This window comes from Odocoileus virginianus, chromosome 20, assembly GCF_023699985.2.
Source record: "Odocoileus virginianus isolate 20LAN1187 ecotype Illinois chromosome 20, Ovbor_1.2, whole genome shotgun sequence".
Lineage (NCBI taxonomy): Eukaryota > Metazoa > Chordata > Mammalia > Artiodactyla > Cervidae > Odocoileus > Odocoileus virginianus.
The window spans coordinates 41,379,926-41,396,963 of NC_069693.1; the positions used below are offsets into that span (position 1 = coordinate 41,379,926).

At 40.2% G+C, this 17,038-nt stretch overlaps 1 protein-coding gene across 5 annotated transcripts in view; it reads left to right on the forward strand.

Moving 5' to 3' along the window:
- The window catches only part of BRD7 (bromodomain containing 7), a 38,637-nt gene extending 21,828 nt beyond the window's left edge, over positions 1-16,809 (forward strand). For 3 of the 5 annotated variants that reach the window (XM_020913616.2, XM_020913618.2, XM_070451332.1), the window contains exons 7-17: positions 4,066-4,250; positions 5,263-5,386; positions 6,018-6,093; positions 8,856-8,963; positions 9,338-9,473; positions 11,752-11,863; positions 13,171-13,227; positions 15,122-15,236; positions 15,531-15,674; positions 16,001-16,144; positions 16,455-16,809. In XM_020913616.2, the coding sequence (XP_020769275.1) occupies positions 4,066-4,250; positions 5,263-5,386; positions 6,018-6,093; positions 8,856-8,963; positions 9,338-9,473; positions 11,752-11,863; positions 13,171-13,227; positions 15,122-15,236; positions 15,531-15,674; positions 16,001-16,144; positions 16,455-16,510 (1,257 nt within the window). In that variant the 3' untranslated portion in view covers positions 16,511-16,809. The remainder of the gene's footprint in view (positions 1-4,065; positions 4,251-5,262; positions 5,387-6,017; positions 6,094-8,855; positions 8,964-9,337; positions 9,474-11,751; positions 11,864-13,170; positions 13,228-15,121; positions 15,237-15,530; positions 15,675-16,000; positions 16,145-16,454) is intronic. The other 2 variants (XM_020913617.2, XM_020913619.2) reach the window with 1 other exon arrangement.
- Positions 16,810-17,038: the final 229 nt, after the last annotated feature.

Sequence of the window (17,038 nt, forward strand, 5' to 3'; positions counted from 1 at the left end):
TTTTGGAAGGAAAGCGCCCTATTTCCCTTTGCAGGGGTGGAAGCGAATGTTCTGGTGAAGCACAGAATCTCCTTCAGGTAGAAAGAAAGGAAGTAGACAAATGAGCAATCACTCGGAATTGTCTGAAAGCCACCTCCCCACAGGAGCAGATTCTCCCTTGAAGAACAAGAACCGATACATAGTAAGGTGTGTGAGGTGGGAGAAATGTATGCAGAGGACGCATCATTATCATCATCAAGCTTCATAAGGAAGCTTACACAATAACTTATTCAAAACAAAGATGCCGTAGATAGTGGCAAAGAGTGACAGGAGTCTCATTGCAGAGCGGTGGTTGATGAAATTGAAGTACATGCATCTACTGGAAGAGGAGAACTCACCAGATAAATCATGTCTTATGACGTTTTACTAAACAGCTGTGAATAGATGGAAAATTAAGTGAGACAGATCTTATCTTGGCAGGAAGTCAGAAAACTGGCTTCTAGTTTTATCTCTTTTCCACTAACTTGTGGACCTTGGGCCTCTGTTCTTATCTGTAGAGAAGAAGGTTTAATCTGAGGTCTCCAAGATAATTGCTAGCATTAATATTCTGATTTTAGATAAGAGCTAGAGTAGGGAGGATACCAAGAAGAACAAGATAGAATGATTTTGCAAAAAAAGAAATGGGTATGAGGAAGAGAAAGAAATCAGAATCAAGAGCTCAGGCTGAAATTGAGGGAAGTTGGAGGATAGTAGGAAGTTGGAGGATAGGTGCCTGTGGTTTTCCAGCTTTTGTGGTGATCATCTGTATCAGTTTTAAACGTTTAAAGAATTGCCTTGGGGTCCTGATGTCTTGGTGTCTGTGTGCTTGGCTCTGAAAGATTCTTAACTGAGGAAAGAAAAACATTTGGATTGATGATCATTCTTGCACTCCTAATATTTAGACAACATCAATTTCCACTCTTTCCTAAAGACTTGGGAAGCTGTAATGTAAGCCAGTTACCCATCTTTGGCAAAATATGCAGAGGAAAGAGGAATATTAAGTGTTTATCCCATCCTTTGCAGAAATACTCAGAATCCAAGACCAAGCCATATTCCAATTTTTTTAACCTGCAAATACTTATTTTTGTATTTGAAGTAAAGGTGCACCCAACAAATGCAATGTTTACTCCAGAATATGCACATTTAATTTTTAGAATAAAGTTTGATTTGCAAACAATATATCCAAGTAAATTTTTCAACTTTGATTTACCCCTGTTTTCTCATCTTTAAATAATGTAGTTGATACAAGATGCAAATGATTCCAGAAGCTCTTGCATTTTATTGGGGGTGGCGTGGCTGGAAGCACAAAAAAACTTCTCCACTTTCCCCTTTCTCTCTCTCTTGTCTTCCTTTCTTTCATATCTCTTCCTGTTGAGGAGCCCTACCCATCCTGTGTTATAGCTTCCTGTTGACTGTTCTCTCCACCCTAGATGGGAGATATTCTTACAACAGTGATTTTTAAATGTTTAAATTTAGACCTTCTGAGTTACTCTTTTAATAGCACATCTCCCAAGAGAGCCCAGCACACCCTTCCATGAATGGTGTCTTTTCAAAAATAACTGGTTTTTAATTCAGTGTAAAAGTTGTAGAGCAGTCATTCATCATTTTTTAGTTATACAAAGATAGTGACTATTAGTAGATGTGTTATTTTTATAAAGAGTAGACATATGAAGATTAACTGTTTTGATCTCCTAAATAAATACTAAATGCTGTATTATATATATAGTCACCTTGGATCAGACTAATCGAAGTTCAAGTCCTGGCTGTGCTATTGAAACACTGTGGGACCTTAGGCAGGCCATGTAACCTTTCTCAGCCATTTTCCCATCATACAAAATGGCATAACAGTAGTACTTAACTCACAGAATTATACCTCATGAGTGAGAACTCAGTAGATAGAGGTTCGATACCTATACCTTTAGGTTATAGGTATACTGTTATCCCCTTCTCCAGGGGATTTTCCCAACCCAGGAATCAAACCTATAGGTATAGGTATAAGACAATAGGTGTTAGCCATTAATAATAAATGGCAAAGAATCAACCCTTTAGTCATTTGTAAAATGGAGAATTGATAAACAGTATACTGATTTGGAGACATTTTGGTTACAAAAAAGAAAGACATTACTTTTAAAGTTCAGTTCAGTCGCTCAGTCATGTCCGACTCTTTGCGATCTCATGAACCACAGCATGTCAGGCCTCCCTGTCCATCACCAACTCCTAGAGTTCACCCAAAACCGTGTCCATTGAGTCAGTGATGCCATCCAACCATCTCATTCTCTGTCGTACTCTTCTCCTGCCCTCAATCTTTGCCAGCATCAGGGTCTTTTCAAATGAGTCAGCTCTTCGCATCAGGTAGCCAGAGTATTGGAGTTTCAGCTTCAACATTCAGCTTTTAAAGTAAAATTAATTAAACTCAGCTTTTTTCCATGACTTGCGTTGAAATTTAGAAAATTCCTTTAATTGAATTATTTTAACTTGATGCACTGTTTTTTCTTTTTTAAGTTTGGAAAATATTCCTAATGTAGGTTCTGCTTTATAAAATTCTAGAATGGAAGTTAAAAGGTTACTGAGAACTTTGTGATCCAACCCATTCAGTTAACCAACACTTACTGAGTACCTTCTATATGCCAGCCTCTGTTTCAGGTATTAGAAGTAAATTAGAAGTAAATTAGAAGTAAATGACTTAAGTGACATACAGCAGAGGAAACACAAATGGCCGCTAAATGCATATAGAAATAATCAAACTAATATTTTTAAGTACATATTAAAATAAGACCTGTTTTTAAAACTCAGTTTCGCTAAGTTGTGACCGACTCTTGCAACCCCATGGACTGTAACCTGCCAGGCTCCTCTGTCTATGGGATTCTCCAGGCAAGAATACTGGAGCGGGTTGCCATTTTCTTCTCCAGAGGATCTTCCTGACCCAGGAATCAAACCCAGGTCTCCTGCACTGCAGGCAGCTTCTTCACTGACTGAGCTATGAGGGAAGCCCTCTCTCTCTCTCTCTCTCTCTCTATATATATATATATATATATATATAAAATATGTGTATTTATGTTATATATGTATTTTATATATCATATATATTTTAATATAATTAAAAATTATAGTGCAGTAAAATTAGCAGGGCCCATTTCCTGAGGCTGTCACAATCTGCACTGCTAAGACAGCAGAGTATGATGAGAAAAGGCCCCATCATGAGATCCAAGAAGCCTGCTCTTAGTCCGTGGTTCTGAGACCTTAGTCGGTCATTTAGCATTTCTGGGCTACATTGTTCTTATCTGAATGACCTCTGGTCCTTTTCAGTTCTAGTTTCTGTTATTCTGTAGAAGTCTTCCCTGCTGTTGCTATGTATCCCTAAGGAGACTACACTCCATATTTTGTCCATTGACAACACAGAATTAAAAGGCAGAGTAGTCACTAGGAACAAGTCTGCCTCTTTAACATTTGTCCAGAAACCACAGGCCCATAAGGGATGCAGTGGAAAATTCAGCACATGTTTCACAGAATAGAAGCAATACTTCTTTGGTAGAACATTATGCATTCTTAAAAAGAAACTATGCTAGCAGCCTTTTCTCGTTGAGGCGTGTTTTCATACAGAAAAATGCCAGTCCTCAGTGATCATCCCAGGATACCAAAATGTAAGAGATCTTCCCATATTCACATGCTCGTTTTAAATATCTAATAATTCTTAAATTTCAGAAGATGAACTGTTCTATTAAATATGAAGTTTTAACACACTATTAAACTAAACTTTAAATTTACTACTGCTAAGAATACTTAGTCTTTATTCACATTCTCTCCTGTGATCTTTTTGATGATGCAGTAAAGTTGCAAAGCATTCTCTGATTTTGGAAATTATCTGAATTGAAGGAATAGACTTTATTGTCCTGGTTCCTAACTATTCTGCTCTGTTGGTAGGGTTACATTTAACTGTTTTTCTTCCCTAATTAATAACAGGATAAGTGTAAACTCTTATGAGGGAAAATATGTTACTTTACAAATGAATGACAAATATACAATAAGAATATTGCTGAATATTTTTAGGAGAGAATTCAGAGCCTGAAGCAGAGCATAGACTTCATGGCAGACTTGCAGAAAAGTCGGAAGCAGAGAGACAGGACAGACACCTCGCAGAGTGGGGAGGACAGCGGCTCCTGGCCAAGAGAGAGGGACGACACTGGAGACGCTGAGGCACAGGGCTTCAAGAGCCCCAATAAGGAGAATAAAAAGTAAAGAATCTTTGAAATATTAAAGTTAAGCTGTCTTCCACGCCAGTAATGGGAGAAAATACAATTCAGGGGCCTTCCTTGGGTCCGTGATTGGTTGGGTTTTGTCAGAGTCCATTTTGATGATTTGACACCCCTTTTCTCATATGAAGCATAGTTTGTAATGTCTAAACACAATCCAGAAAATAGTTCTGAATGTCTATTCTGTAGGGAAGTCGTTTTAAAACCAGTAAATAGTCTCAAGGGACTCATGCTGTCAGTGAGTTTATATTAATGGAGCTATTTGTTTAAGAAAAAAGTTGTATATTCATTACCTCATTCCACAAAGGAGTCAAGCCCGTACTTAAGCCTAAGCACAGTTAAAGCTGCTTTCTGAACAGATGGGCTGTCACTGAGATGTATGCATGTTTTCCACTCAACGTCGGCTGGTAGCAGCAGTGTGAACCGCCTGTCCTACCAGCCATCAGCTGATGTGGCCCTATTCAGTTGCGTACGTGTCCATCCCGCTCAGCTGCTGCCTACCTATCCTGGCGCCCAGCGCCTCACTGTCAGCTCTGGGAGAGGGGGTTAGTTAGCAGGTTGGGACTTCTGCTGTTACAACATGAAGTGAACTTGTGACAGGTTTTTCTTATATTTCTAAGGCTTATACATTGTAGTACATGTTTATTTTAAGTTTTATAAGTTGGACTTAAGTGTACCAAATTGTAAAACAAATTGTGCACCCCTCCGCTTTTAAAATATATTTGAGGTAGGGTTCGTTTTTATGAATATACTAAGAAAAATGTTTAAAACAAATAATACTGGACACAGGGAGGAAACTGACCAACTACTTGGCTTGCCTTAGTGTTTGTGTGTTATTGGGGCCCCTTACCAGGTCATTAGGAAACAAAGTTTTAATTGGTGTCAGTAGCACAAATTTCTCCACTTTGGTTGTATTCATATTTGGAATTACATTTTAATGTTTTCATCTTATCCTCTTCTTTTTTTTTTACTTAGTATTAATGTGTGCTTTCAGGAAAGACAAAGATGTGCTTGAAGATAAATTTAAAAGCAATAGTTTAGAAAGAGAGCAGGAGCAGATTGACCGCATCGTTAAGGAATCTGGAGGGAAGCTGACCAGGAGGCTTGTTAATAGTCAGGTGATGGAGCTTTTCCTTTCTTTTCATTACCTACTGATTCAGGTTGTCTGAAACTTTTAGTTTTTTAAGTTGCTTGTGTACTTTTAATCCATATCTGCCATAGAGCTCTTCAGGACAGCGCTCACAGAAGAAAAAGTAGTAATATACTTGTTTTTAAAGTACATAATTCATACTATCCTCTGTTACTGACTAGAAGGGTTTGGGGTTTTTTTTAAGGGACATTAATGTGTTCAAATGTTGGAAAATGAACCACATACTTTTAAGATTATAAGAAAACATACACGGTCTTTTGAAATCATGTTGTTTAGCACCTCAGTTCTAAAACCGAATGAATTAATCCATGGCTTTAGGTACGTCACTTCTCTTCCCTGGTTTTCAGTATACTTTTTTAAAATAGTTTAAACAGAACTTGAGCACCCACACGGTTCTTTTAAAATTCTGAGATTTTTCTAACCTTTATTTCTTTAACCCATCAGCACCTGTGTACATATGTGAAAGTTGATATGAGTATGATGATAGCCACCTCTAATATTAGTTTGATTAAACTAAGGTGAGGTTTTCTGGTGAGCAACATACATATGTATCGTATATAAAACTGTTTATGCCATTTGAATACTTTGGGTCTTTGCAGTGTGAATTTGAAAGGAGAAAGCCAGATGGAACAACAACATTGGGACTTCTCCATCCTGTGGATCCTGTTGTCGGAGGTAGGTTCACAGAATTAGACTGTGCATGAACTTGATGCTAATGTGGCAACTTGGTTAGCATTTTAGAGAAGCTTGTTTAACTTTAGAGGAGCTAGTCTAAATATTGATAAATCCAACTATCATCATCCATAAAGTATTTGGCTAGGTATCCTGTACTTCATACTAACAGCTAGCCTAACTTTATTTCATCCCAAAATAAGTGCTACAAAATCAAGTTTTCTTTAAAATATAAAGTGCCTAGGACGTCCCTGGCAGTCCAATGGTTAAGCCTTTGCTTTCCAGTGCAGGGGGTGCGGGTTCAGTCCGTGATCGGGAAGCTAAGATCACACATGCCTCGCAGCCAGAAAACCAAAACGTAAAACAGAAGCAGTGTTATACAAATTCAATAGAGACTTAAAAATGTGGTCCACGTGAAAAAAGACTTAAAACATATCTAAGTTCCTGGATTGTCATGCCAACCCATTAACAAACCCAAAATATTAGGCGGTCATTTCTAGCCCTGGTTTTAAGAGACGGGCACTTTTTGAGATACCTCAAAAAGACTCAGGCAATATCTCAAAACCTTCAGACTATGACATAATAAAATTTAAGACTTTTTAAGATTTTAGGGAATAAAATGATTATATGTGCCATGTACTATACTAGTACCTTAATGGTAGTGGAATAATATATAGTAAATGACACTATATCTTTCACTGTGGTTGTTAGAAAGATTGTAAAGGTTAGGAATCACTGTTTTAGAACATCAGTCATACTTTTATTTTTTCAAATGATATTTTAATGGAAATAGAATAGGGAATATTTTGAAATTTGATGTAAGAATGGGAAATATGTATCATTTATCTTTGAGGGAATCATGTTGTGATAAGCATGAGAATGTTTATTCTATAAATAACTCTTCCTACTACCATTAGGAGGGAGATAATTGGGGATACAGAAATGAATAATGACAAAGGAAATAGCTTCTAATATTTATTACTTGCAATGAGGAAGGCACTGTCTTAGGAGCTGGAGGTGGAGCTAGGTGTAAAAGGGAACGAAACAGGAGCAGACAGGTCCTTTCCTCTTACATTCTGTGGGGTGGGGAAAGAAAAACACACAAAGAATCAAGTGAAGAGATGGCAGCCTGTCCACCAGGAATCAGTGCAGCAGGGGAACAGAGCCGCAGAGGAGTAACAGTGTCTGGGGGTCAAAGACGGCTTCCTTAAGAGAGGTTTAGGGTGATCCCAAGGTGGTGAGTAAGGGATTGGGGAATAACAGGTTAAAAAAAAACCTTGAAGCAGAGAAGAGCTTGATGCCAGCCTGTCAGTGTTTTCTTTTAACATTACAGTACACTCTTGAAATGCTGAAGCAGAACATTGATAGGCTCCTTGACTTAGAAAAAGAACTGGCGCTATGATTTCAAAATAAAACTCTTTTACTTTATATGTATATATATATATATATTTTTTTTTTTAAATACTATGAGGCCCTGCCGCCATTCCAGGTTGGTGCAGAGGTACAGGCCATAGACCGGGCCTTGCTCAGGCTGGAGGAGCCGCCCCCGCTGTGGCTGTGGCCACATGACCCCACCGCCGCACACCGCCACTGCTGCCACCACTACCCACAACTCGCTCTTTTCGCTCTGGCCCCATTTTTTAATTTTAAGTGAACTTTTCATAGTAGAATTTTTTAGGGTCTTGGATCATAGAAAATGCCACAGGATTGAGAACATTGCTCTTTCTGATGTATCAGTGATGAAAATTTGGTGATAAGAGATGCAGCTAAGTTGATTTAGGTGAAACTTTTCTTAAAGGCACAAAGATCTGCCCCTTTCTTTGTACCTGGGGTTCTAGTCTCTGCTCTTGGTCTGGTTTTCTGGGTTCCCAACTATTGTAGACATTATCAGTTGCAGCCAACACTGACTTGATCCTCACACTCAACAGCTGCTCTCCCAGGAGGCCAGTTTACTGGTTTAAGGTGGAAGATGCCCCTGTTCGCATCTCAGCTTCATCCTCCTGGTTGGAGGTACTAGTACCAATTAAGATACCAGATGCTTACCAAGGAAGGAAGATCTTATTTAGAGGTTTGGAGTTTCTCACAAGTGCTTCTGCTTTGTCACGCTGATCACATGTGGCAGTCGACTCTGTTCCAGGGTGGGCCTGTTAGAAAAACCAGCGCTTTTCTTCAGGAGTAAATCTTTTCTGTTGGATTTTGTTAGAGACCACGTTCTCTCCTGACACCACCCCTCTCTGTTCTTTCGCTTACATCACAGACCTCCAGCATCATTACAGGGCTTCATGCCTGGTGTACGGGCTTTTCGTCTGTAAAGGCTATTCCTCCCTGCAGTACAAGTCTGCCTCTTGTAGAGATTAATTTATCCTGAATGTATTACGAGTTCTTGTCTTTAATCAGGGATTTCCGCTTCTGTTACTTGACCTTTTCTACTAGTTTACTTCCATCATCTTCACATTGAAAGGTCGGACTTTTAAATATGTTTTTTAAAGTGAAGTGCAACATGATTATAAAGAATTCCAGGATGCTGCAGAGTATGATGAAAAGGACCAGATTTGGATCCTGGCTACATTCCTGCCTTTCTGAACTCAGATTTTTTTTGTTAAAAATGGCAAAAAAAAAAAAAAAAAAAAAAAAAGATGGATATAGTAAGGGCTGCTCGGAGTGAGGTGGGTGTCCTGAAGCAGTGTGTGCACAGAAACTCCGCAGAGCACCATGGGGTCACTGCCACATGAGCCGTCTCCACCATGCTCACTCTTACGTTTTAGAACCAGGCTATTGTCCTGTGAGACTGGGGATGACAACTGGAAGACTTCAGTCTGGAGTGAATACTTTGCAGGGATTCAAAGAAGATAAAAGAAACAAAGTGACTCCAGGTAAGGCTCCCATGTGGTAGTGTGGTTTTTCCTCTTCTCATTTTCAAGGAGTTGAGGAAAAGAAGCATAATCACCATTACTTTAACTTTATTTATGGTATTTTTGCAACATTAATTAGATATTTTAAAGAAATTGAAAAATCAGTATTAATATTCAAAATGAGTTTGCTTTCTTGTTTTTCCCCTCCCCATTGTAAGAAAAGATTCACTTGAGTTGTGACTTATATATTTTGGAGAAAATAATTTACCTTGGATTTGTTTGCCAGTCAGTGAAGTAGCACAGTTAGAAGGGAATAATCTTTAATAATTAGAAAAATAGATTGACATCCAAGTTAAAGAAGAGTATTGTGGTTCTATGTGTGTTTTCATCAACAGTGTTATACTTGAGTTATGGACCCTACAGTTCTTACGCACCACATTATGACTCCACGTTTGCAAATATCAGCAAGGACGATTCTGATTTGATCTATTCAACCTATGGGGAAGACCCTGATCTCCCCAATGATTTCAGGTGAGTCATCTGTTCACTGGTGCTCTGAGAGCTGCACTGTCCTAAAACACTGATACACATAACCTACAGAGTTATTCAAATGGTGGGAAATGTGTTCAGGAATTTTTTTAATTGACAATTAAACAGACCCCTAGTTATCCTCATTCTTTAATGGAAAGTAAATATTTTAAAGAAACCATGTGTCTCCCTAGTATTTTCTGGTGTTGGCATCTGCCATATTTTAATTCTTACAAAAAGATGTTTTTAAAGATGTCTTGTATTTCTGCTTACTAAAATTCAGGAGCTTGTTGCTTCAGAATGTTGGTGTGCCACCTGCTTCATTGTAACATGTTTCTGCGTCAGTGAGTTGTTCCAGATTTGATCGCTATGGGGGATCAAATCAAAGTCAAAGCCACCAAACATTTTCCCCAAGATAGGAGATAAGACCTGGTTTGGTCCAAAGCCGACCCCCATCCAAGCCTGTTTGACCTGTCAGGTCCCAGTAGACTCTGGCAGTTAGACTCCACCAGCCCTTATCACATGTTTTGTGTTCTTGTTTAGGATACTGGGTACTTTGCATGCCATCAGCATAATGAGATACCGTCCTGATTTACTGGCATTCTGGCTTGGGTTGGGCTGAGCTTGGGTTATTGCTTCTTGGCGGTGGAATCTTGTAAACTTTCATTATGTGTAAGACTTTAACCCAGTAGATTAACCAGTCTTCTGGTTTTCTGGAAAGAGGGACTTGTTCACTTTTACATATGTGTGGTTGGTAGTGGTGGTACTGTTTTTACAAGTCAATGACTGTGTTTTTAGATCAAGCCATTTGTATCCTTTAGACCTCCTCTCACCAGCTTAAATAAATCCTTTCTCGATCATTCATCCATGCATTCCACATACAGGTATTGCTGGGGTACCGTATTTTCCAGGCGTTCTTCTATATACTGGGGATTCTGCAGGGAAACAGTACTGACACAGACTCATGCCTGATGTCAGGTGGTAACATGTGTTTTGAAGAAAAGGAATATAGGGAGTGCTAGGGTTGGGAGAGGAGTGCTGTTTCAAATAGTCAAGAAAGACTTTGCTGAATGAACACTGAGCAAAAACTGAAGGTAGTAAAGAAGGAAACACTGCTGCTGTCTGAAAGAGCATTCCAGCCAGTGGAACAGCTGGGCAAAGGCCCTGAGGTGGGAACCTGCCTGAAACATTTAAAGAGCAGTAGAGGGCAGAAAGAGTGCAGGGGAAATAGCAGGTGGGCATAGATCTTTGTAAGAACTTGGAGTTTTATTCTAAGTGAGATGGGAAGATACTGGTGGCTTTTGAGCAGAGTGACCAAGTCTGGCTTATAATTTTTAAAAGATCATTATGGCTGCTGTATGGGAAACAGATTATAGGGGACGAGGGAAGACACAGGGGATCTGCTGTCATAATCCAGATGAGAACTGAACTGAAGGGGTGGAGGCTGAGGTGCCGAGATGGGATCAGGAGTCAGCCTAAGTAGGATTTCTTGAGTCACTGTAGTGGGGTGTGAGAGAGCAAAGTCATGGAGAATTCCAGGGTTTTAGATGAAGCCTAGAAGATGACATTGCTGTTACTAAGAGGGAAGATTTTAGAAAGACTACTTCGGGAGGAAGATCCAGCAGTTCAATTTTGGACATTATGAGGCTATTTGACCTCCAAATGGAGTTGCCAAAGATTGTGGTCCAATCTGGAGGTGGAACTTTGAGAGTGTTTTAGTACATACAAGGGGCTTCCCTTGTGGCTCAGCTGGTGAAGAATCCGCCTTCAATGTGGGAGACCTGGGTTTGATCCCTGGGTTGGGAAGATCCCCTGGAGAAGGGAAAGGCTACCCACTCCAGTATTCTGGCCTAGAGTATTCCATGGACAGTATAGTCTGTGGGGTCGCAAAGAGTCGGACAGGACTGAGCACTTTCACTTTCACTAGTACATACAAGAGCCCTGAGGCAAATACGATCACCTTAGGGAAGTAGTGAAAGAGAGAAGCAAAGAATTCCACTGACTGAGCCCTCGTCCCCTCCATCACTGAGATCTTATTTTTCTTTGAACTTTTCCCCAGGAGCATTTCCTTTTCATGATGTTCTTGATATTGCTTAGTTCTCTCATGATGATAAATCTATCACTGGTAAATATGTAAATATAATTGTGTTCTGTCTTGATGGAAAGTTTCACATCATGGGCGTAAGTTAAAGGCATCTAATTAAATAGTTGGCTGTAACAGGAAGGAAACACCAGTGGAGATCATTTATATGAAAGTGACTTTCCCAACACTGTTTTTCAGCATCCATGAGTTTTTGGCCACATGCCAAGATTATCCATATGTTATGGCAGATAGTTTACTGGATGTTTTAACAAAAGGAGGACATTCTAGAACCCTGCAGGAGTCCGAGACGGTAAGAATGCTGCTAAAGTAATAGGGTGATTTATCATTGGTCCTCAAGTGTTAGTCATCAGTGTTATGAAACCATGGGATTAACCAGTGTGGCAGCTGAACTCCATTCCACTGAAAAGACAGCCCAGCCAGGGTGGAGCCCATGGGTGGAGGACAATGAACGGAAACAAGTAACTCGGCTACCAGGATCTGTGAGGGCCAGATGATTGTCATTATCTCCTCATCTTGGAAATGTAGAAATCAAAAATGGGGGTTACAACCCAGAAATCAGCTCTTGTTATATACCCGAACAAAAAAAGGAAGTCTGGCTCACCGGCTTGACACTGAGTTGACTAAAATGATAGGGAATGTCCTTTTCCTTATTATGTAGTGATAATACAGTGGTGGAGCCTCAAGTAAAAAAGTAAAAAGCTTCCTCATTGCTGTCTTTTGTTAACACTTGTAAATTAGCTCCAGTTCAGTTGGACATAGTTCATAATCCGGGGTAATTCAGAGACTTGACTCAAAGATGAGAACCAGAAAATGTCCGTTCAGGGGAGAGGAGAGCTGATCTCCAGAAACATAGATAGAGGAGCCCCGTATCTGCTGGGGGTTCTGACTCTTCCTGGCGGCTGGGACTGCAGTTCGCTGTGTTCTCTGCCTTCACTGTACCTCTGGCTGCTGGTCCTTGGGTGACCTGTCAGCACAGCTGAGTCAGTGCCTGAAGTCCAGTGAGAACTGCTATACAGTCTTGTATCTTAGCGCAAAACTGCTTTCTTTACATCACCTAAAAAAACATTCAGCTTTACATCAGTTCAGAAATATTTTTACTGTATACTTCGCATCAGTTAACCTGAATTAATTAAAGGTCTTGAACTAAAATCGCTTATCTTTCATTTGGTTGATACAGCAGTATATTTCAAATTTAAAATTTCTCTGCCCTTTGATCTAGCAGTTTCTTTTCTCAGAATTTATACTAGAAAATAAGATAGGAGTTATATGTAAGGAATACAGTTTTTATAATTTTTTAAAACTAGAAATCGGTTCAATAAATCCAAGTATAACCTTTCAGGAGAAGGTAACATATCATCATTGATTTTTGCACGTGATACATGTGTTGTTTATGTACGCATTATCTCTGAAGACTAGGGTTATGGAAAGTTTTCACCTTCTCTGTAGCATTTGAATATTTTATACACATCTGATGCTGTTTGAGAATGTTGCCTCTTTTCATGCAGAATACACCAGGAGTTCTCCTGTCTTCTGTTTGTCAGAGATTTTAGCCACCTGATGTTTTCTTTAATAAAGTGTGTTTCTTTATCCTTATAGTCATCTCCTGAAGATGAAGGCCAGACTAGGATACTTGACACAGCAAAAGAAATGGAGGTGAATATATTTCATTTCTTTACAAGAAATATTTAAGTGGCAAAGAAGCGAAAAAGCCTAAATGATAAAGCTTTTATTTTAAAAGCAAAATATTTATTGAGTATCTCCTGAAATCAAAGAACTTTTTTTGCCTGTGGAGAAGGGAGCAGCAGTAAGTGCATTAGACAAGCATGTAAACAAGGGAGCCAAAGCCAGTTACTGTAAAGCATAAGTGCACATGTTGTGGGAGCGCAGGCTGGGGGGGCTGGCTGCTTTGGACAGTTGGTGAGGTCCTCACAGAGAGGCTTCCAGATGAACTGGGTCTAGAAAGATGAACAGGGTCCTCAGCACAGGGCCAGGTGTATGAAGTGGGTAGTTATGTCATTAACTCAGATTAACGACATAATCTGAGCAGGCAGGGCAAGAGGGCACCCAAGAAGTGAGTGACCACAGGGTACCAGAGAGAGGAGGATCAGATGACAAGCTGTATATGCAGTGCTAGGAAGCTGAGATTTTCTCCTCAAAGACTGCTGATTAGGTGTGTAGGAGAAGGGGGTGCTGGAGGGAGTGGACCAGCGAAAAGCTGTGGGACTTAAGCTAGTTGTTTTTTGCTTAGATAACAATGTAATGGAAGAGAATGAAGATGTACAATAAAGAAAAATACAGTAGAACTAAAATTGATAGGGCCTGATGCACAAGGTGGATACTAGCATTGTTAGCTCTGTCAGAGGGACAGGAAAAGGAGCACACCTTCAGCAGGAAGGAAGTATCATCTGGTTTCAGGGCTGGTGAGTGTGGTTTGGGACATCACTGGAGGTGTGCTGATCTAGAGGTCACTAGTGTCAAAGTGGAATTGTTGTAGGTATTAAGTGAATGAGGTTGTCCAGGCAGAACACATAGACAGGAAAAGGCCAAAGAACCTTGGAAAGACCAATAGTTAAGGTAGGAAAAGCATGGAAGAGTCAATGCAGGAAAGAGTCCAGCAGTGTCAGATGCCATATAGAAGCCCTCTAGGACAGGTATCATTTGTAACCTTAATCAGAGTAATTTCAGTACAATGATGGGGACAAGATAAAGATGCCACAAGTTACATGACTTAGATAGAGAGTTGTAAGCCTTTTGACAGGAAAGAAAACTTGAAGATGGAAGACCAAGTAAAGATAGATGCAAATGTAGATGGTACTTAAAAATTCATGTCACTTTCCAAGAAAGATGAGCCAGGCAAGGTCATGTATGTGAACAGGTAAGAATGAAGGAAAGCTGGAGAATGGGAAGGAAAGCTGGGTGAGAAGTGTATTAAGTCGAGTTGTAAGGTTTTCTCCACCACACTTAGCCCTCGTGTCTGAGCTCAGAGTGCAATACTAGAGTATAAATGGAACCATTAACTTTGGGTTACTCAACTGTCACGGTTGATCATTTTCTAAAAACCAGTGTTGCGGTTATGGAAATTCTGAGTCTTGAGATTCCAAAAATAAAACTACCCATTTTAGGATTTTGTTTCTCCCATGCAATACTAACAACCTGACTTTGAGGCCCAGAAGAGAACCCAGGAAGTATCTTATGTTCAAGTTCTGCCATAAGGGAGTGCCAGTGTATGGACTAAAACATTGCCTGTGAACCTCAGAACCCACAGTACCGTCACAGTCACCGCAAGTGCAGTGACAAGGCTTTCATCCTTAGAGTAGTGATGAAACAGATAACACAGCCTTTAAAACACACCATTCCATTACCGAGAAGTGTGAACCTACGGACACTTCCACCAGGATTTAGGAACGGCATTTTAAAGGTTTTTATGGCATCAGAATTCTAACTCTAAATAAGTGAAATAACTTGGCTTGTAAACACAAGCCGTCTTACTGACTTCTCATTCTAGCACTGTCAGGGCTCAGCAAGCTCAGATAATTTTTTTTTAAAGCAGGTTACAGAAGTTGAACTCACAGGGCGTTTAGACTCCAGTAATCAAGACAAGCTCACAGCACTGAAAGCAGTAACACACTTCGGAGCCCCAGTCGAAGTGTTCGACTCTGAAGGTGAGTGTCTCCAGAGGATTTGGAGGAAACACTTCCTGACATAGGCAGCTAAGATACAACATCAGAGCAGCACAGGCAAGCATAGCCATTCACTGCGGGAACATGGTGACTGGCCAAGCTCAGTGAACAGTAAAGTGTGCCTGTGGTGGTGATTTCACTTAGTGGGGGTTACTCCTTTGAGGAGAGACAGCTGACCAATAAATGGCAAAACCCCAGAACATAGTCCTCAGTTTATTGCACAGGATCAGGTACAAGTATGTCCATGTTGTCCTTAATAAGTTATTTTTCCCACAGAAGCTGAAGTGTTCCAGAGGAAACTTGATGAGACCACCAAACTGCTCAGAGAGCTCCAGGAAGCCCAGAATGAGCGTCTGAGCACCAGACCCCCTCCCAACATGATCTGTCTCTTGGGTCCATCATACAGAGAAATGCATCTCGGTATGTGGTGCCTCTTAGAATCTGAGCCACCAGGGCAGCCCAGGAATACTGGAGTGAGTAGTCTCTCCCTTCTCCAGGGGATCTTCCCAACCCAGGAATGGAACCGGGCGCTCCTGCATTGCAGGCTGGTTCTTTACCACCTAAGCTACCAGGGAAGCCCCTGGTTGGAGAAGCAAGCTGCTTAACGGGAGCATTTCTGAGTAGTGGTACCACTATCAAGTAACACTGAAGGGAACACCATGGACAGTTCATTTTTTTTTAAAGTTATCTAAAGGAATCACATTTCAGTACCTTGAACTCTGTGTTGTTGTTTTTTTTACCCCTAGCTGAACAAGTGACCAGTAACCTTAAAGAACTTGCACAGCAAGTAACTCCAGGCGATATTGTAAGCACATACGGACTCCGAAAGGCGATGGGAATTTCCGTCCCCTCCCCGGGCATTGAGAACCACCTTGTCGATCTAACAGAAGGTAGGTGCCTGTGTCTCTGGGAGCATGGAGGGCTCGGCAACATCAGGCCTCTCCCTCCAGGAACATCTGAGAGGCGTCGTCTCTGATGCTAACGTGTGAACTAGTCAAGTTTTCTTTCCATCTTGTCTAAGGAATAAAGACCTCACACATTTGCGGAAAAAAAAAAAAAAAACTATAGTGATACACCTACCTAGTCTTTAACCTTGAACATAGTGAAGAAGGGCTGTCAACAGTTACTTTTTTTACTGTCACATCCCCTTTTTAATTAAAAGGAGAAAAGGTGCTAAATAGTGTTTTTTTTTTCTTTCAGATTTTGAGGAACCTAAAAACACCGATGTTACTGAGTGTGAACCTGATGGGATTTGAAACTATCTGGTATTTGATTATATATTATGTATATATTTTTTTCATTAACTTGGAAATGCTTTTCAGAAGATATTAAATATTTGTAAATTGTGTTTTTAATTAAACTTTGGAACAGTTAATTTTAATGTTCCAGAGATTGAACTTCTATTAGGTAATAAAGCTAAACCTGGACTATGAGCTGTATTGTACATATCAGCTGAGTTACCCCTTCACCTTTCCCTGGGGCTGAATCTGAGGATGAAGTGATAGAGAAAAGCTTGGAGAATAAAACAGCCTTTTTCCTGACCATCCATTAAAAAGTTGCCCAAATCATTGAAATCCCTCATTTTCCCATATTTGCCTTACTTCTCATTAAGAAAATTATAACCAAATGGTTCCTGACTTAGCAGATTTCACTTCGAGGATTTATTCAAAAAGTGGCCTTGTGAGGAAGGAATGATTTGGACCGGTTGGAATACCGAGCAGAAAGTGGATGGGAGTGGACCTAGGCAAAAGTTCTTGCAGAGAGTGATAGTGCTGCTTCCTTAT